At 42.9% G+C, this 15,961-nt stretch overlaps 1 protein-coding gene across 1 annotated transcript; it reads left to right on the top strand.

The window, feature by feature from the left end:
- The first annotated feature begins 6,607 nt into the window (after window positions 1–6,607).
- On the top strand, window positions 6,608–14,785 carry LOC132765116 (zinc finger protein 79-like). The gene is made up of 3 exons (XM_067463399.1): window positions 6,608–6,732; window positions 9,871–11,611; window positions 11,959–14,785. Exon 2 carries the CDS (start codon window positions 9,879–9,881, stop codon window positions 10,902–10,904), a length of 1,026 nt encoding a protein of 341 aa, XP_067319500.1. The 5' UTR covers window positions 6,608–6,732; window positions 9,871–9,878; the 3' UTR covers window positions 10,905–11,611; window positions 11,959–14,785.
- Window positions 14,786–15,961: the final 1,176 nt, after the last annotated feature.

Genomic DNA, 15,961 nt, shown 5'->3' with positions numbered 1-15,961 from the left:
TATTAATGCGTGGCCATAGCAATAACGACAAACAAGCATACAGGGATGCAATCAAAGGGTTTGTCGCAACCCCCAATGGGGCTGCAGAGCATTTATAGTAAATGGAATATACATTTTCATTGGTTCCCAAAGACAAATCATTTCATTGGTCTAAGCTAGCTATGCAGTTGTTCATTAGTTGTTTATGATTTTGATTGACATTATAGCACACGTGGGATCCTAACAATGGCACAACTATAACATAACTATAGTCCATTGTTCTCTGACCATGACTGTATCTTATCTGTTAGTCTGTTGCAAACATGGCTTCAGAGCGACTGGGAAACTTGGGGGTTCTCACTAGCCAACAGCTAGCTAGTTTTGCCCGGATATACTGTTATCCTTGAATAGTAATTTCTACTTTGGAGCACTGATTTCTCAAACAATCAGCATTTTCTGTGAACATAGGCCTACTGCAGAAATAGGCCAATATGGCAGTAAATCATGACATATGGGCATTGGGAATATATCTGAAAATTCCCTTTTTAAAACCACGTCCCCTCCATAATTATAGTGCAATGATTGCACTTGGTGTTTATAGTTTGGAGAAGCACATTGCACAGAATTCTAAATGCTTGGAACCATGTTTGTTAAAGCAGCATCATACTGCTAACATTCTGTAGCGTGAAAGGTGACTTGATGTGTATTGACTTAATATGCTTTCTGCCTGCAAACCTGTTTTGGAGACTGTAAAATCAACTCAGATCCCTAATAATTAAAAAGCAGACCATGAATCATTGCAGATGGTACAATCCATCCTACCCTCTATGACTCAAAAAGAAAGCAAAGTCTATTTGCCCAGCACACATAAATAGAAGACCGTATTTGCCCAGAAGGAAACATTTGATAACGGGAAAGGTGTGGTAGTGCTCACTTCACCAGCTGGATCAACTTTTTGCTTTTAGATAGCACCAGATGGATCCATTTTAGCTAGATCTCCCCCCCCCCCCTCCTTAATGTCTTCTTTCTCCTCCTCCACCCTCATCCTTTCCTCTCTCATCATCATAACTCAGCTATAACTGTCCGAGATTGACATTATTGGAGAAGGCACTAACTGTGTTCAGGAGATGTGCTTGCAAAAATAGCTGGTGCATTAAAAGGTTTCTCAGAACAAACACTATGTATAACTTTTCTTCTGGGTAAGCCTGTAAATTCCAAGAAAATGCTGCTGTAATTAAGAATATTTGAGGGTGGGGCTAACCAGAGCTGAATATGTAATTAAGGATTATGTGCTTCTTTCAGACCAGACAAATGCATGGCCTAAGAATTAATTGTAAACAGATATATTTAACACGAGGCTCTGTTTGGTGGATCTTGGGGCTGTACAAAAAAAATAGTGTAGATTTTTGAAGTCTTCTTGCCTTCTTTAGATTTTGGTAATCGACTTTGTCAAAACTCTTCAAGAGCAGACGTCTTAATCTTGACAGAAATCGTTGTTATTCCTTTTCCAAAGTACTTTAGAGTTAATTTCACTCTATTAATTGTTAATGTATTGTCAAAGGCTTTCAGGGCCGGAATCACTGGGCTGTTGTAGGTTTTTCGGGCTATATGGCTATGTTCTAGAAGCATTCTCTACTGACATTTTGCCTGCATCTATGACCTCACAACCTCTGAGGATGCCTGCCATAGATGCAGGTGAAACAGGAGAGAATGCTTCTAGAACATGACCATACAGCCCGAAAAACCTACAACAACCTATTAATTGTTTATTCGATATGTGTATCTTTTTATTGTATTGAATTCTAAAGAAACAAATAACATAAATTTTAGCTCTCCTTCTCACCTGAAAGTTCCTCAGCTATGTCATCTAGCACAGTGAGTACTAAACATTTGCAACTTTTACTTTTATGGTCGTAATTATTAGCAAACGTTCTCCTTAGGAAACTCCAGACCAGTGGTTCTCAACTTGTGGGTCCCCACAAAGGGGTAACGATGCAAAAATACTCCTTTCAAATCCAAATCCGAAACACAGGAGCCCACTTCCCAGTACGAAGATGAGGAAGGACACCAGTTAAGTTGGATCTGCAACATACTTTTGCATGACCATAACAAGACGGCAAAAACGCACATATACAACACAATCAAAAGGCTTTTGCTGCACCTAAAGTTTATATTTCATTGATATTTATGAAAGTAGAAGGCACAGTTTGATTGGTGTTTAAAAATCAATCATCTTACTGGTCTTAATTAGCAAATATTGTTGGCTCTTATATCTTTTTAACAGCAAGAGTGTATAACAATGGTTCCGTTCATGTGTCTCTGACCCTGGGCTGGAAATCACATGCCGGTTTTTATTTAGTTGCATGTTGTTTCTCTACATGTCTGTGGGAAATTAGGGAGTGAGAGGAACCGCTAAGAGGAGCTGTGGGAATTGCTGAACAGCATAAGGCAACAGCAAGAATATCCCAAAGGCCGATTTCCGGGTTTTTGTTTTTGTTTGTTTTTTTGTCGTGTCAGGAACAACTTGAGAAACTGCAAGTAACTTCTGGTGTGAGAGAATTGGCCGTCAGCAAAGACGTTGCCCAGGGGATGCCCGGGTATTTTGATGTTTTACCATCCTTGTGGGAGGCTTCTCTCATGTCCCCGAATGAGGAGCTAGAGCTGATAAAGGGAGCTCATCCATGCTCTCCCCAGATTCGAACCTACAACCTGTCTTCAGTCCTTCCGGCACAGGGGTTTAACCCACTATACCACCGGGGGCTCCTACAGCTAGGAGGTAAAAGAGACTTTTAAAAACCTGCAAGGATCAGAAAGACAAAAAGAATAAACTCCTTAAATTCAGGAGGCAGAACCTACCACTTATTGAGCCAGCTACAATAAAAACCAGCAGCTAGTTTAACAAAGAAAAGGGATATGAAAAATCATTTTGCTTTCCCTGACTGTAGCAGAACCTTATTGTTCAATGCCCACCAGAATCCACACAAGGGAGAAACCCTACAAATGTTCAGAGTGTGGGAGAACTTTAGCAAGAGTTTGCACTTCATTGCTCATCAGAGGATCAACACAATAGAAAGGCCCTACAATTGTTTGACCTGTGGGGAAAGCTTAAATCACCCACCTAACAATCCACACAAGGGAGAAACTCTATAAGTACTTGAAGTGCAAACATTTCCATTATAGATGTGATCTGGCACCAGACCAAGCACACAGGAGAAAAAAACCTACCAATGCTCTGACTGTGGGAAGTGCTTCTTTCAGAGCTCCAACCTCCTTCTGCACAAGTGGATACACAATGGAGAGAAATGCAAAGTGGATACACAATGGAGAGAAATGCAAAGATACAGAATGAGGGGCAATGCCTGGCTTGAGAGCAGTACGTGTGAAAAAGATCTTGGAGTCCTCGTGGACAACAAGTTAAACATGAGCCGGCAAACATGTGACGGCAAAAAAAGCCAATGGGATTTTGGCCTGCATCAATAGGAGACTAGGACGCGAAACAATGGCTTCAAACTACAAGAAAGAAGATTCCATCTGAACATGAGGAAGAACTTCCTGACTGTGAGAGCTGTTCAGCAGTGGAACTCTCTGCCCCGAAGTGTGGTGGAGGCTCCTTCTTTGGAAGCTTTTAAACAGAGGCTGGATGGCCATCTGTCAGGGGTGCTTTGAATGCAATATTCCTGCTTCTTGGCAGGGGGTTGGACTCTGGATGGCCCACGAGGTCTCTTCCAACTCTTTGATTCTATGATTCTATGTGGGAGAAACTTCAGGTGTCACTGAGTATTATTATTATTATTATTAACTTTATTTATACCCCGCTAAAATCTCCCGGAGGACTCGATGCGGCTTACAAAGGCCAAGGCCACCAACAAAACAACAGCATACAAATACAACAGTAAAAACTCAGGCTTATACTCAAGTATATACAGTATATTGTTTAATGTTTTTAATTATAATTATCGATTGTTTGTATTTTATTATGTGGCATCGAATTTTTGCCGAATGGAAGACGCCCGGAGTCCTCCCTCCCCGGGGGGTTGAGATGGGGTACAAATGTTTGAAATAAATAAAATAAAATAAAAAAAATGTGAGCAGCCATTTTGTAAAACCAGGATGTTAGGCAGCCATTTTGAGGCTCTCATCATGCAGCAAAGCCAAAGGAGGAACTATTTGCATGGGAGCGGCCTGATTAGCCAGATGCAAATGAGCAGGTGCTAAGGCATGAGAGATGGGCGGAGTCAAGAATGGCAGTCAGAGGAGGCCAACGCAACGGGTAGCTAATGGAGTTGGCTGGTATGAAGGAGCTCGGAGAGGACAGTTAGTAGTAGAGAGGTTTTAAAGTGCAGAGTGGTCAGGATCTCTATGTCCGGTTAAAGATTGTAGGTTTTCTTTCTTTAGAAATCCGTTTTTAGGAGTTATTATAAAAGCCTTTTAGGAAGGAAAGGCGGAAGAAATGCTTGAACGGAAGTCACACAGAAACTTTGTTTTTGTAACTTCTTCGTAAGAGAATAATCACACCACTGTAACCACCAAGCATCTGTACTGTATATATACTCCTGAAACCACCATGCTTATGTAACTCAAAGGATACAAATAACAAACAGTTACTGTTTCGCCTTAAGCAGAATATCACCCTCACCTCTAAGCCTCAACTTAAATAAGCAAGGCTCCTGAACACAAAAGGCGGCAGCCGAATTAAACATCCTTTATATTTAGCAGTGGAATATTAAAAATATTGGTGGGTTATCTGCACAGGCTGGCATTCTATCTTTCACACCCAGCAACTATAACTCCCAAATGTCAAGGCCTATTTTTCCCAAACGCCACCACTGTTCATATTTCGGCATATTGAGTATTTCTGTCAAGTTTGGTCGAGATCCATCATTGTTTGAGTCCACAGTGCTCTCTGGATGAAGGTGAACTACAACTCCCAAACTCAAGGTTAATGCCCACCAAATCCTTCCAGTATTGTCTGTTGGTCATGGGAGTTCTGTGTGCTAAGTTTGGTTCAATTCCATCGTTGGTGGAGTTCAGAATGCTCTTTCATTGCAGGTTAGCTATAAATCCTAGCAACTACAACTCCCAAATGACAAAATCAACCCACCCCCAACATTCAAATTTGGGCATATCTGTTGTTCCTCTTCTTCTTCCTGTTTCTCCTCCTTAGTCATCTTTTTTCTTGCTTTCTTCTTCCTCCTCCTTCCCATTCCTGCTCTTCCTCCTCCTCTTCTTCCTTGTTTTCTTCTTCCTCTTCCTTCCCATTTCTGCTCTTCCTCGTCTTCTTCCTGTTTCTCCTCTTATTGTTTTCTTCTTCCTCCTACTTCCTATTCCTGCTCTTCTTCCTCCTCTTCTTCCTGTTTCCCCTTCTTATTCATCATCTCCATTTTCTTCTTCCTCTTCCTTCTTCTTCCTGTTCTTCCTCCTCCTTATTCATCTTCCTTGCTTTCTTCTTCCTCCTTCTTCCCATTCCTGCTCTTCCTGCTCTTCTACTTCTTGTTTCTCCTCTTCTTCTTTCTTTTCTTCTTCCTCCCCCTTCCTATTCCTGCTCTTCCTCCTCTTCTTCTTTCTGTTTCTCCTCTTCTTCCTTGTTTCCTTTTTCCTCCTCCTTCCCATTCCTGCTCTTCCTCTTCCTGTTTCTCTTCTTCCTTGTCTTCTCCTTCCTCCTACTTCCTATTCCTGCTCTTCCTCTTCTTCCTCTTTCTCCTCCTTATTCATCTTCTTCCTTGTTTCCTTCTTCTTTCTCCTTCCCATTCCTGCTCTTCCTCCTCTTCTTCCTGTTTCTCCTCTTCTTTCTTGTTTCCCTCTTCCTCCTGCTTCCTATTCCTGCTCTTCGTCTTCTTCTTCCTCCTCTTTCTCCTCTTACTTCCTATTCCTGCTCTTCCTCTTCTTCCTCTTTCTCCTCCTTAGTCATCTTCTTCCTTGTTTCCTTCTTCCTCCTCCTTCCCATTCCTGCTCTTCCTCTTCTTCTTCCCGTTTCTCCTCTTCTTCCTTGTTTCCCTCTTCCTCCTGCTTCCTATTCCTGCTCTTCCTCTTCCTTTTTCTCCTCCATATTCATATTCTTCTTTGTTTCCTTCTTCCTCCTCCTTCCCATTCTTGCTCTTCCTCTTCTTCCTGTTTCTCCTCTTCTTCCTTGTTTCCTACCTCCTGCTTCCTATTCCTGCTCTTCCTCTTTCGCCTCTTACTTGCTATTCCTGCTCTTCCTCTTCTTCTTTCCCCTCCTTATTCATCTTCTTTTGTTTCCTTCTTCCTCCTCCTTCCCATTCCTGCTCTTCCTCTTCCTGTCTCTCCTCTTCCTTCCCATTCCTGCTCTTTCTCCTCCTCCTCTTCTTCCTCCCCCTCCTTTTCTTCTCCTTTCTCCTCCTTCCCGTTCTTCTTCTTCTTCTTCTTCTTCTTCTTCTTCTTCTTCTTCTTCTTCTTCCTTCTCCACCTCCTCCTCCCTCCTCTTCCTTTTCTCCTATCAGCCCCTTCGGCAGAGCAGAAGGGAACCTTCTCTTCCGGACTTCCTGTCCTCAGCGGCCTCCTCCCAACAGAGGGCGCCGTGGACCGGATCGGCTTCCTGAAAGAAAACAAAGGGCTTGAGAAGGCGGGACTTCCTGTGGCGAAGGGCGTTGCCTGCCGCCATACTGAGAGAGAGGGAGAGGGAGAGAGAGAACCGGGCAGTCGGCCAGTGGGCGGGGCCAGGCGCGAGGCCAGCTCCTTCCGGGCCCGACCAGAGTGAGAACTACTGCTGAGTCAACGCAGCTTGAAACCCTGCGGGTAAGGGAAGAAGGGAAGTCAGTGTAGGTTAGGCCCAGGGTTTGGGAGGCTGGCAAGGATGGGGATGTGGGCGGAGCCTGCAGTTAGCTAAAGGTCCTATTTCCAGTCTAGTTTATTGGGGACTTTTGAAAACTGGCATAAACAGGATTAATCTCCAAACTTGGGCCCTCCAGGTGTTTTGGACTCCAACTCCCACCATTCCTAACAGCCTCAGGCCTGATATGTATTGTAGAATACATGCAGTTTGATGTCGCTTGAACTGCCATGGTTCAATGCTGTGACATCCTCGGATTTGTAGTTTTGCAAGGCCTTTTTGCCTTCTTTCCCAAAGAATTCTGATGCCACACCAAACTACAAACCCCACAATTCCGTAGTATTGAGCCATGACAGTTAAAGTGGTGCCAAACTGCATTAATTCTACAGCATAGGTGCACTTCTGGAGCTTGTAGTTCGGTGAAGCCACAGAGTGGACAAAGCTACAGTAGATTGGACTACTGTAATGCACTCTACGTGGAGCTGCCCTTGAAAACGGCTCGGAAATTTCAACTGGTCCAACGGGCGGCAGCCAGGATGTTAACTGGTGCTCTTTACAGAGAGAGGTCAACCCTCCTGTTCAAGGAGCTCCATTGGCTGCCGTTTATTTTCCGGCCCCAATTTAAGGTGCAGGTGCTTACCTACAAAGCCCTAAACGGTTTGGGACCTGCCTACCTGCGTGACCGCATCTCCGTTTATGAACTCACGCGTTCTCTTTGCTCATCCGGAGATGCCCTGCTCGCGATTCCACCTGCGTCGCAGGCGCGTTTGGTGGGGACGTGGGACAGGGCCTTTTCTGTGGTAGCCCCCTGACTTTGGAACACCCTCCCCAAAGACATCAGACAAGCCCCTACGTTGGCAGTCTTTAGGAAGAACCTGAAGATCTGGCTGTTCCGGTGTGCCTTTCCAGAATAGGAAAACTCCAGCAATTTGTCCCAGAAGCACTTTATTAGAGCTTTAAGATTGCCTGCACATTCCACTTACCCTAAAATCTGACATACCACCTGTCACACCCAGAACTTTTTAATTTGTACCCATTACATTTGGCCCGGCCCTAGTTTTATTGTGTTATGATGTATTGTTTTTGTTGTCTCTGTTATTTTTTTATTGTTTTGATTTGCTTTAAGTTGTGTATTTGTTATGCTATTGTTTTATTGAGGCCTTGGCCTATGTAAGCCGCATCGAGTCCTTCGGGAGATGTTAGTGGGGTACAAATAAAGTTAATAATAATAATAAGTATCTTTCCCTAAACTGCAAATTTAGTCCAGCAGAGAAAGATCTTCCCACATATTGCTTTCAGCAATGCATTGCCTGCAAAGGTTAGAGCACACACACCCATTGAGCATCCCTTCTCAGGAAATCTGCATGGGTGGCTGCGATAATGAAACCTTTTCTTTCTGGTGATTTAATGTCCACAAATTTTGTTTTGTGCACAAAGTGATTGTATACTGTGCATAAGATTACCTTGCAGCTATATATATAAGATGCGTGTGAAACAAATGAAAGTAATGTTTAGACATGTGCCTCATCTCCAAGATAGCTCATGATTGTTTAACATCTATATGCGACCACTTGCTCAGCTGGTTCGAGGTTTTGGGCTTGAGTCTTACCAGTACGCTGATGACACTCAGCTGGTGCTGAGGATGGAGGGCAGACCAGACTGTGTACCCGATTATTTCCATCAGTGCCTCAAGGCCGTTACTGGATGGCTGTGTGCCAGCAGGTTGAGAGTGAATCCAGCAAAGACGGAGATCCTATGGCTGGGTCGACCGGACAGTGGGGATATCCAGCTGCCTACCCTGGATGGTGAGGCACTACGCCCGTCATCATTGGTAAAGAGTCTGGGAGTCCTTTTGGACCCTCTGCTGACGATGGAGGCTCAGGTCTCCGCCATTAGCAGAACCGCTTTCTTTCATCTGCGGCAGGCTAGACAGCTGGCCCCCTACCTGTCCAGGGACGACCTAGCCACGGTGATCCAGGCCACGGTCATCTCAAGACTGGACTACTGCAACGCCCTCTACATTGGCCTTCCTCTGTCGGTGATCTGGAAGCTCAAGTTGGTACAAAATGCAGCTGCTCGGCTTCTTGCGGGAATTCCGATGAGATGCCACATAACACCAATCTTACTACAGCTGCATTGGTTACCAGTTGAGCACCGGATCACTTTCAAAGTGATGGTACTCACCTTTAAGGCCTTGCATGGTCTGGGGCCGATGTACCTGAGGGACTGCCTCACCCCCTACCAACCCCAGAGATCCCTCCGTTCTGAGGACCAAGATCTATTGGAAGTCCCCAGTGTCAAGACCTTGCGTCTAACAGCAACCAGACGCAGAGCCTTCACAGCAGTGGCACCATCACTCTGGAATACTCTGCCACCTGAAGTCTGTGCCTTGCGGGACTTACCAGCTTTCTGCAGGGCATGTAAGACATATCTGTTTCGACAGGCCTTTGATCTTTGATATTGTGGTTTTTATTTTTTTTAATTGTTTTAAATTGTTTTAAAATTGTGTTAGACTTTAGCCTGTTCTTGTAAGCCGCTCCGAGCCCCAGGGGAGTGGCGGCATATAAGTTTGAATAATAAATAAATAAATGATATATGTGCATGCAAATATAGGTATTCCAAAATCCAAAACAAATATAAAACCAGAAATCCAAAACACTTCTGATCCCAAGCATTTGGATAAGGCATTCTCATCATGTATCTCTCCCTAAAGTTATCTCAGTCAATATATGTAAGTATTCCAAAATTTAAAAAATCAAAATAATAATCTGAAAATATAGAACACTTCTGAATATTGCCTTCTTGATTTTTATTCTTATTTTAAAATTAACGTGCTTGTAATTTATCGTGTTTTTAAATTACAGGCTACTTGTGCTCCCTCTGTTTTATCAGTTTTATACTTATTTATGCAATGCTTTTGACATGAAAGAAATAAATAAAGCTGTTTTTAATTCAGTCTGGTTTTTAACATGTAATAGTTATAATCTGTTTTAAGAAGTTTTTAAAATCTCTTTTGAGAAGTTTTCTGGGTTTTAGTTTTTGCAGAAGGAGGAGAATATCGATTAACCCAAATATTAATTAATCAATTACTTTTGTCTGCACAGGTGATCGGATGGCGAATAAGACCTGGGACCAGATATGCGTAAAAGAGGAGCCAGAGCATGTGGAAATGAATATGGAGTTGACAGGAGGATTGGAAGAAAGAGTTTCCCAAAGCCTCAAACATGGAAGAGACTGTAATAATCAGGATTCCTCAAAGAAGCAAAATGAAACTTCTTCTGATGGAAGGCAAGAGAGAGCCGCTGAATGCAAAGGGTCCAGTTTAAACAGTGTCGGCCAAATTGTTATCCAGCAGTTGATTCACATTGGAGGAAGTAAGATCTCTCGTATCAAGGAGGAGGATGCCTTTTGTCAGAGCGCTGGCCTTAGCAAACCTCAGATCATCCATTTTGGAGAAAAACCATACTTGTGCATCATCTGTAATAAAACTTTCCGCAACCACTCGGGACTTATGGTGCATCAACGAATCCACACAGGGGAGAAGCCATATAAATGCCCTGATTGCGAGAAGAGCTTCAATCAGCGATCACACCTGACCTCTCACCGTGGAACTCACACAGGGGAAAAGCCCTTTAAGTGCTTTGACTGTGGGAAAAGTTTCAGTTACAACTCGGGGCTCATCATCCACCAGCGTATTCACACAGGGGAGAAGCCGTACAGATGCAGCGACTGCGAAAAAAGCTTCAGTCAGAAGTCCCACCTGCTTTCCCATCAGAGGACACACGTGGGAGAGAAGTCCTTTAAATGCCTTGACTGCGGGAAGAGTTTCAGCTACAACTCTGGCCTTGTTATACACCAAAGGATCCACACAGGAGAGAAGCCCTATAAATGCTCTGACTGCGGGAAGAGCTTCAATCAGCGGTCGCACCTCATCTCCCACCAAGGTATTCACACAGGAAGGAAGCCCTATACATGCAAAGACTGTGGCAAGAGCTTCAGCTTCAACTCTGGGCTTGTGATCCATCAACGGCTTCATACAGGGGAGAAACCTTATAAATGCTCCAACTGTGGGAAAAGCTTCAATCAGAAGTCACACCTCATTTCACACCAGAGAGTTCACAGTGGGCTAAAACCCTAGAATCATGGAGTTGGAAGAGACCGCAGGGCCACCCAGTCCAACCCCCTCTCCCATGCAGGAATACACAATCAGAGCACTCCTGACAGCTGGTTATCCAGCCTCTGATTAAAAGCCTGACTCAGTAAAAATCATTTTATACAGGGAACTAATTATAATTGACAGAAGCATCAACCCATTGTTCCTTTAATAATAACATGCAGATAACAGCACATTTCTGTGCTGGTTTTTCTCAAAAAGTGCTTTCTTAAGGCAGTGCACTTTTTTTTAGAAAAATGTTTTCCAAACTCTGGTCCTCCAGATGTTATTAGATTTCAGCTTCCAGAATCCCTGATCATTAGACAAGGCAGCTGAGGCTTCTGAAAGTTGAAGTCCAAAATACCAGGAGAACTAGAGTTCAGAAATCACTGTTTTAGAATTTTAAAAAGACGTTTTCATGTTTTGTCTTTAATATTTGGTGAACTGCAACAGAGTATGGCTGTTCACTGCCATCCCAAAAAATCCATACAGAAAAGTTGAATTCAAGCATACAGCAAGTCTGAACATGTTTATTGCAAAAATACCAATACAGAAGTAACAATATTTTCAATTTTCATAAGGAGGAAGAAACACCTTTGCACTGAATGTATTTATTTTTAATTACTTTTTATTAAGTTATTAGCAGCTTTTTTCCACTTCTTTTGCATCCAATATTTTTTACATGATTTTAGGTGTATAAGGTAAAGGTTTTCCCCTGACATTAAGTCCAGTCATGTCTGACTCTGGGGTGTGGTGCTCATCTCCATTTCTAAGCCGAAGAGCCAGCGTTGTCCGTAGACACCTCCAAGGTCATGTGGCCGGCATGACCGCATGGAGCGCTGTTACCTTCCCGCCGGAGCGGTACCTATTAATCTACTCACATTTGCATGTTTTCGAACTGCTAGGTTGGCAGAAGCTAGGGCTGACAGCGGAAGCTCACGCCGCTCCCCGGAATCGAACCTGCGACCTTTCGATCAACAAGCTCAGCAGCTCAGTGCTTTAACCCACTGCGCCACCGGGGGCTCCTTTAGGTGTATAGGTATATAGGTATATAAAATAGGTTTACTATCACACATTTACTTGTAATTAGCATTTTCAAGGCTTGCTAAAGAAGCTGATTTTCCTTTTGTGGAGTACAGCTGAAGCATCTTCTGTAGAGCCTGTTGTAAACAGTGCACATCTTTACTAACAGATTTATCTGAATGGATGGTGTTCAGAAACCTTTTACCATTGCCAATTTTTGTGATTCCCAACATTGAGTTAAGCGGTCAGGACCCACAGTTTAAGATGTAGTGCTTTCTTGAGTACTAGGAAAGTACTCGAGAAACCTATTAAACAATTACACTAATCATTACAACTGGGGTGCAAAGCTTGGTCCCCAGAGGGCTTCTTCTCAGTTGCAGTAAAGGGAGTTCTTGGATTGTTTTGTATCCAGCATAAGCCATTTTCCCATAGGAATTGAACCAGAAATTGACTTCACTTATTGTTAGAAAAAGACCTCTCCTCAGCCTAAAATATCCTGGAAGGCAAAACCATGGTGAAATTGCTCCACAATCCCAGGGGTAGGGGGCACTTTTGAGACAAAATTAAGTTAATTACTAATACAGTGTACTGTATTGGGGAGATAGCCCTCTGATGCCTTCTGAGTGCCGTTTGTCCCCTTAACTCTTAACAGTTGCTCCCACTTTAGAATATTCTTATTTCATGCAGAGTCTATAGGCATCTGTGCAAAACTTTTCCCAGGCATAGATGTAATGCAGGGTTGGACATAAAGTGACCCAGTTTTGTGATCCACTTAAAAAAATAGCATGATTTCAGGAAGGTTTTGCTCCCAAACCAGGCGGAAAGTCCCACATGTCTGAAAAGAAGCAAAAATTACCCCAATCATTAACACCCCTGTATATTATACAACCCCCATATGTTGTCCTCTCTCAAAATGGTATCAATTTCTCTTACCATTTTTAGAGGGATTGCAGGAGAAAACTGAAGCATGAGAGATTTCACTTTGAGCCCAGGAGTTTGGGTTGTTCTGGGACTGGTGAGAATTGATTCTAGTCCTCATTAATTTGCCTGCGGCTGTTTAATGTGCGGAGAGGGAACGTGCTGCCAGCACCATTCAAATTGTGCATTGTCTTACAGTATTCTACATATCGCTGATATCAGAGTACAGTTGGAAGATGCTAGTCTGCTGCCTGTTCATACATTTAAACGAACACCTGGAGGCAGCTGTGCAAAGTGGCTTAGTATTTGGTTGATTAAGATGGGAATCATGCTGCCCTCCTGATGTTGGACTGCAATTTCCAGCGTTTCTCACCATTGGCTGGGTTGGTTAAGTTTGAATGTAGCCCACCAGCAACATCTGGAGGGCTACATGATTCCTGCCCCTGATACAAATTCCCCAAATGACTACTGCAATACAGGATGTTTCAAAATGAGGGACCCAGTTTCAAAGCAGTATATTTCATGATAGCGACATGTTAACAATTTCACAAAAAATTAGACACAGATTAACGAGTTAGCAAGTTTCACTAACCATTTTGAATCAGAAACAAATCAAAACTCTTCAAATGGAGACTTATTAGGCCTTCTGTTGTGGGGTCTCCACCTTGCAAATGACTGAAGCTGGGGATTGCTTGTGTGCTGAGAAGCATTTAGCGATAATCCTTTGAAACTTTGCCCCGTCCTTTCAAGTAGCCAGGGTTTAATTCATGGGCAGTTTGTAGTTGCAGAGATACAGTGATTTCAAATTGGGCTCATCTTTTTGAAACAGTACATTCTCTCTGGAGCCGCCCTCAAAGAGCATTCAAAACCTTCAGCTGCTGAGGTTATGTTTGGGACCTGCTTTTAAAAGGACGTATAACTCCAGGTTAATTCAGCCTGCAATTGTTAGCACTTTGATAATAATTTAAAGTGCTGGTTATTACCTAAATGCTTTCAGAATCCGGGTATCTGGAGGATGGTTTGCTCTTGTTTAAGTCTACCTGTCCTCTGCCATCATCTTGAGAGGCCTTTTCTATCCTGTTGCCATGATCCAGGACAGTGTCTTTTCAGTTGTTGTGAAACTTCCTGCACACTGCATTTTGTGTGGGGGAAACCATTATTGCTACCTCTTTGGTTTGGTATATTTATGGAATTTATTTCCAAAAGGTAATCAAATCCCCCCAAATTGGAAAATGAGTTATAGGTGGCAGCGCATTGTTGGCTAATAGAAAATTAAGTACAGATCAAAACTATCAAAATGTATCAAATCAGTTCAGCACAGGGCTTGGCAAATTACATTTGATGGCTAATAAGTGCATACCTAAGCATGTTTTTTTAATCCCTGTAAAATTTATTCAGATGGATTTAGTATTGTTTGGAAACAAAGTCAACATTTCTTCCCTCTATGTTACAATCGTATCACCTTATTTTGAATGTTTTAAAAAAAAAAAACGGGTTTCTGGTTTTTCAGTCCAAAGCGTATTTGGTTGGATACGGTTTAATCATGTCTAGAGTAAACTCACTGAAATTAGCGAGACATCAATTAGCTGGGAGGCATGGTCTAAATGTGACCAAGTCTGAACCTAACTTGTCATTTTGTGAACAATATATTGCGTTAACAGATGTTATGAGCTGCTCCAAGGGACCTATAAGGGGCTGGAAGGCAAGAAATACACACTTTAATCAAATTACGATTTCTTAAAACAGCTTTACTGAGAACAATATAACTGAAAACAACACTAGTATACTGAATATTGCTGTGTATTTACTATATATTACAGTACTGTAATCCCTAAGTTGGATTATTATAAGTAGACTGTACCTTTGTGTGTTGACAATTCTTGTAATGACACGCCTGCTTGCAATAAATGGAGTTTGTGCAATGACCAATGAAGTTTTTTTAAAGGTAATACTGATATTTGTTGTAAACTTGGATCTTTACGCACCACCACATCAAATGTCAGTCCATATGTAAACGAGCCTCCACAATTTTTTCCCAGTGGATTCTGTTAGTCAAACTGTGCATCTGCACCAGGCCTGGGCAAACTTCAGCCCGCCAGGTGTTTTTGAACTTCATCTTTCACAATTCCTAACAGCTGGTAAGCTGTTAGGAATTGTGGGAGTTGGAGTCCAAAACACCTGGATGGCCGAAGCTTGCCCATATTTGATGTAGATGCAACCTTAGTCTTTTCCGATAGAGACCGCTCACATGCGAGATAACAGTACCAAGTTGGTATATGATATGTGAGTCTGCTCTGAATTGGGAATGACAGCAGGAACAGTGTATGATGTTTTCTATTTATTTACCAAATTTACCACATTCCTAATCCATCTAAAACACAAGATGTGTGTTTTTCACCTTAAGAACAGACAAGTATCTCGAGGTCTGAGGATTACCTGGGAAGGAATCCCACTGGAGCATTGCGTCGCACCCAACTACCTGGAAGTTAACCCTGGACTGTGCTGTGACCTACAAGAAGCACTGCTTGAATATCAAGCAAAAAGTGGTTGCTAGAAACAATATAATACAAAAGCTGACTGGCACAACCTGGGGATCACAACCAGATACAGTGAAGACATCGACCCTTGTGCTCTGCTACTCTTCTGCTGAGTATGCATGTGATGTGGAAGACATCTCACCATGCTAAAACAGTGGATGTGGCTCTTAATGAGACATGCTGCATTATCACAGGATGTCTGCCTCCCACACCACTGGATAAAATATACTGTTTAGGCTGTATTGCGCCACCTCACATCCGTCAGGAAGGAGCAGCCAATTATTAAAGGACCAAGGCATTGACATCACTGGCCCATCCTCTGTTCGGATATCAGCCAGCATGCCAACGTCTTAAATCAAGAAATAGTTTTCTAAGATCTACACAGATACTCGCAGGAACAGCTCAGCAAGCAAGAGTCCCAAAAGTGGCAGGCTAAAACACGGAACCTCAATCCATGTCTGATACCTCCTAGGCACACAGAAGACTGGGCAACTTGGAAGGCGCTGAACAGACTGCGCTCTGGGCACCACGAGATGTAGAGCCAACCTTTAAAAAATGGGGCCA

The sequence above is a fragment of the Anolis sagrei genome, chromosome 2, assembly GCF_037176765.1.
Source record: "Anolis sagrei isolate rAnoSag1 chromosome 2, rAnoSag1.mat, whole genome shotgun sequence".
NCBI lineage: Eukaryota > Metazoa > Chordata > Lepidosauria > Squamata > Dactyloidae > Anolis > Anolis sagrei.
This window is presented reverse-complemented; position numbering and strand designations above follow the sequence as displayed.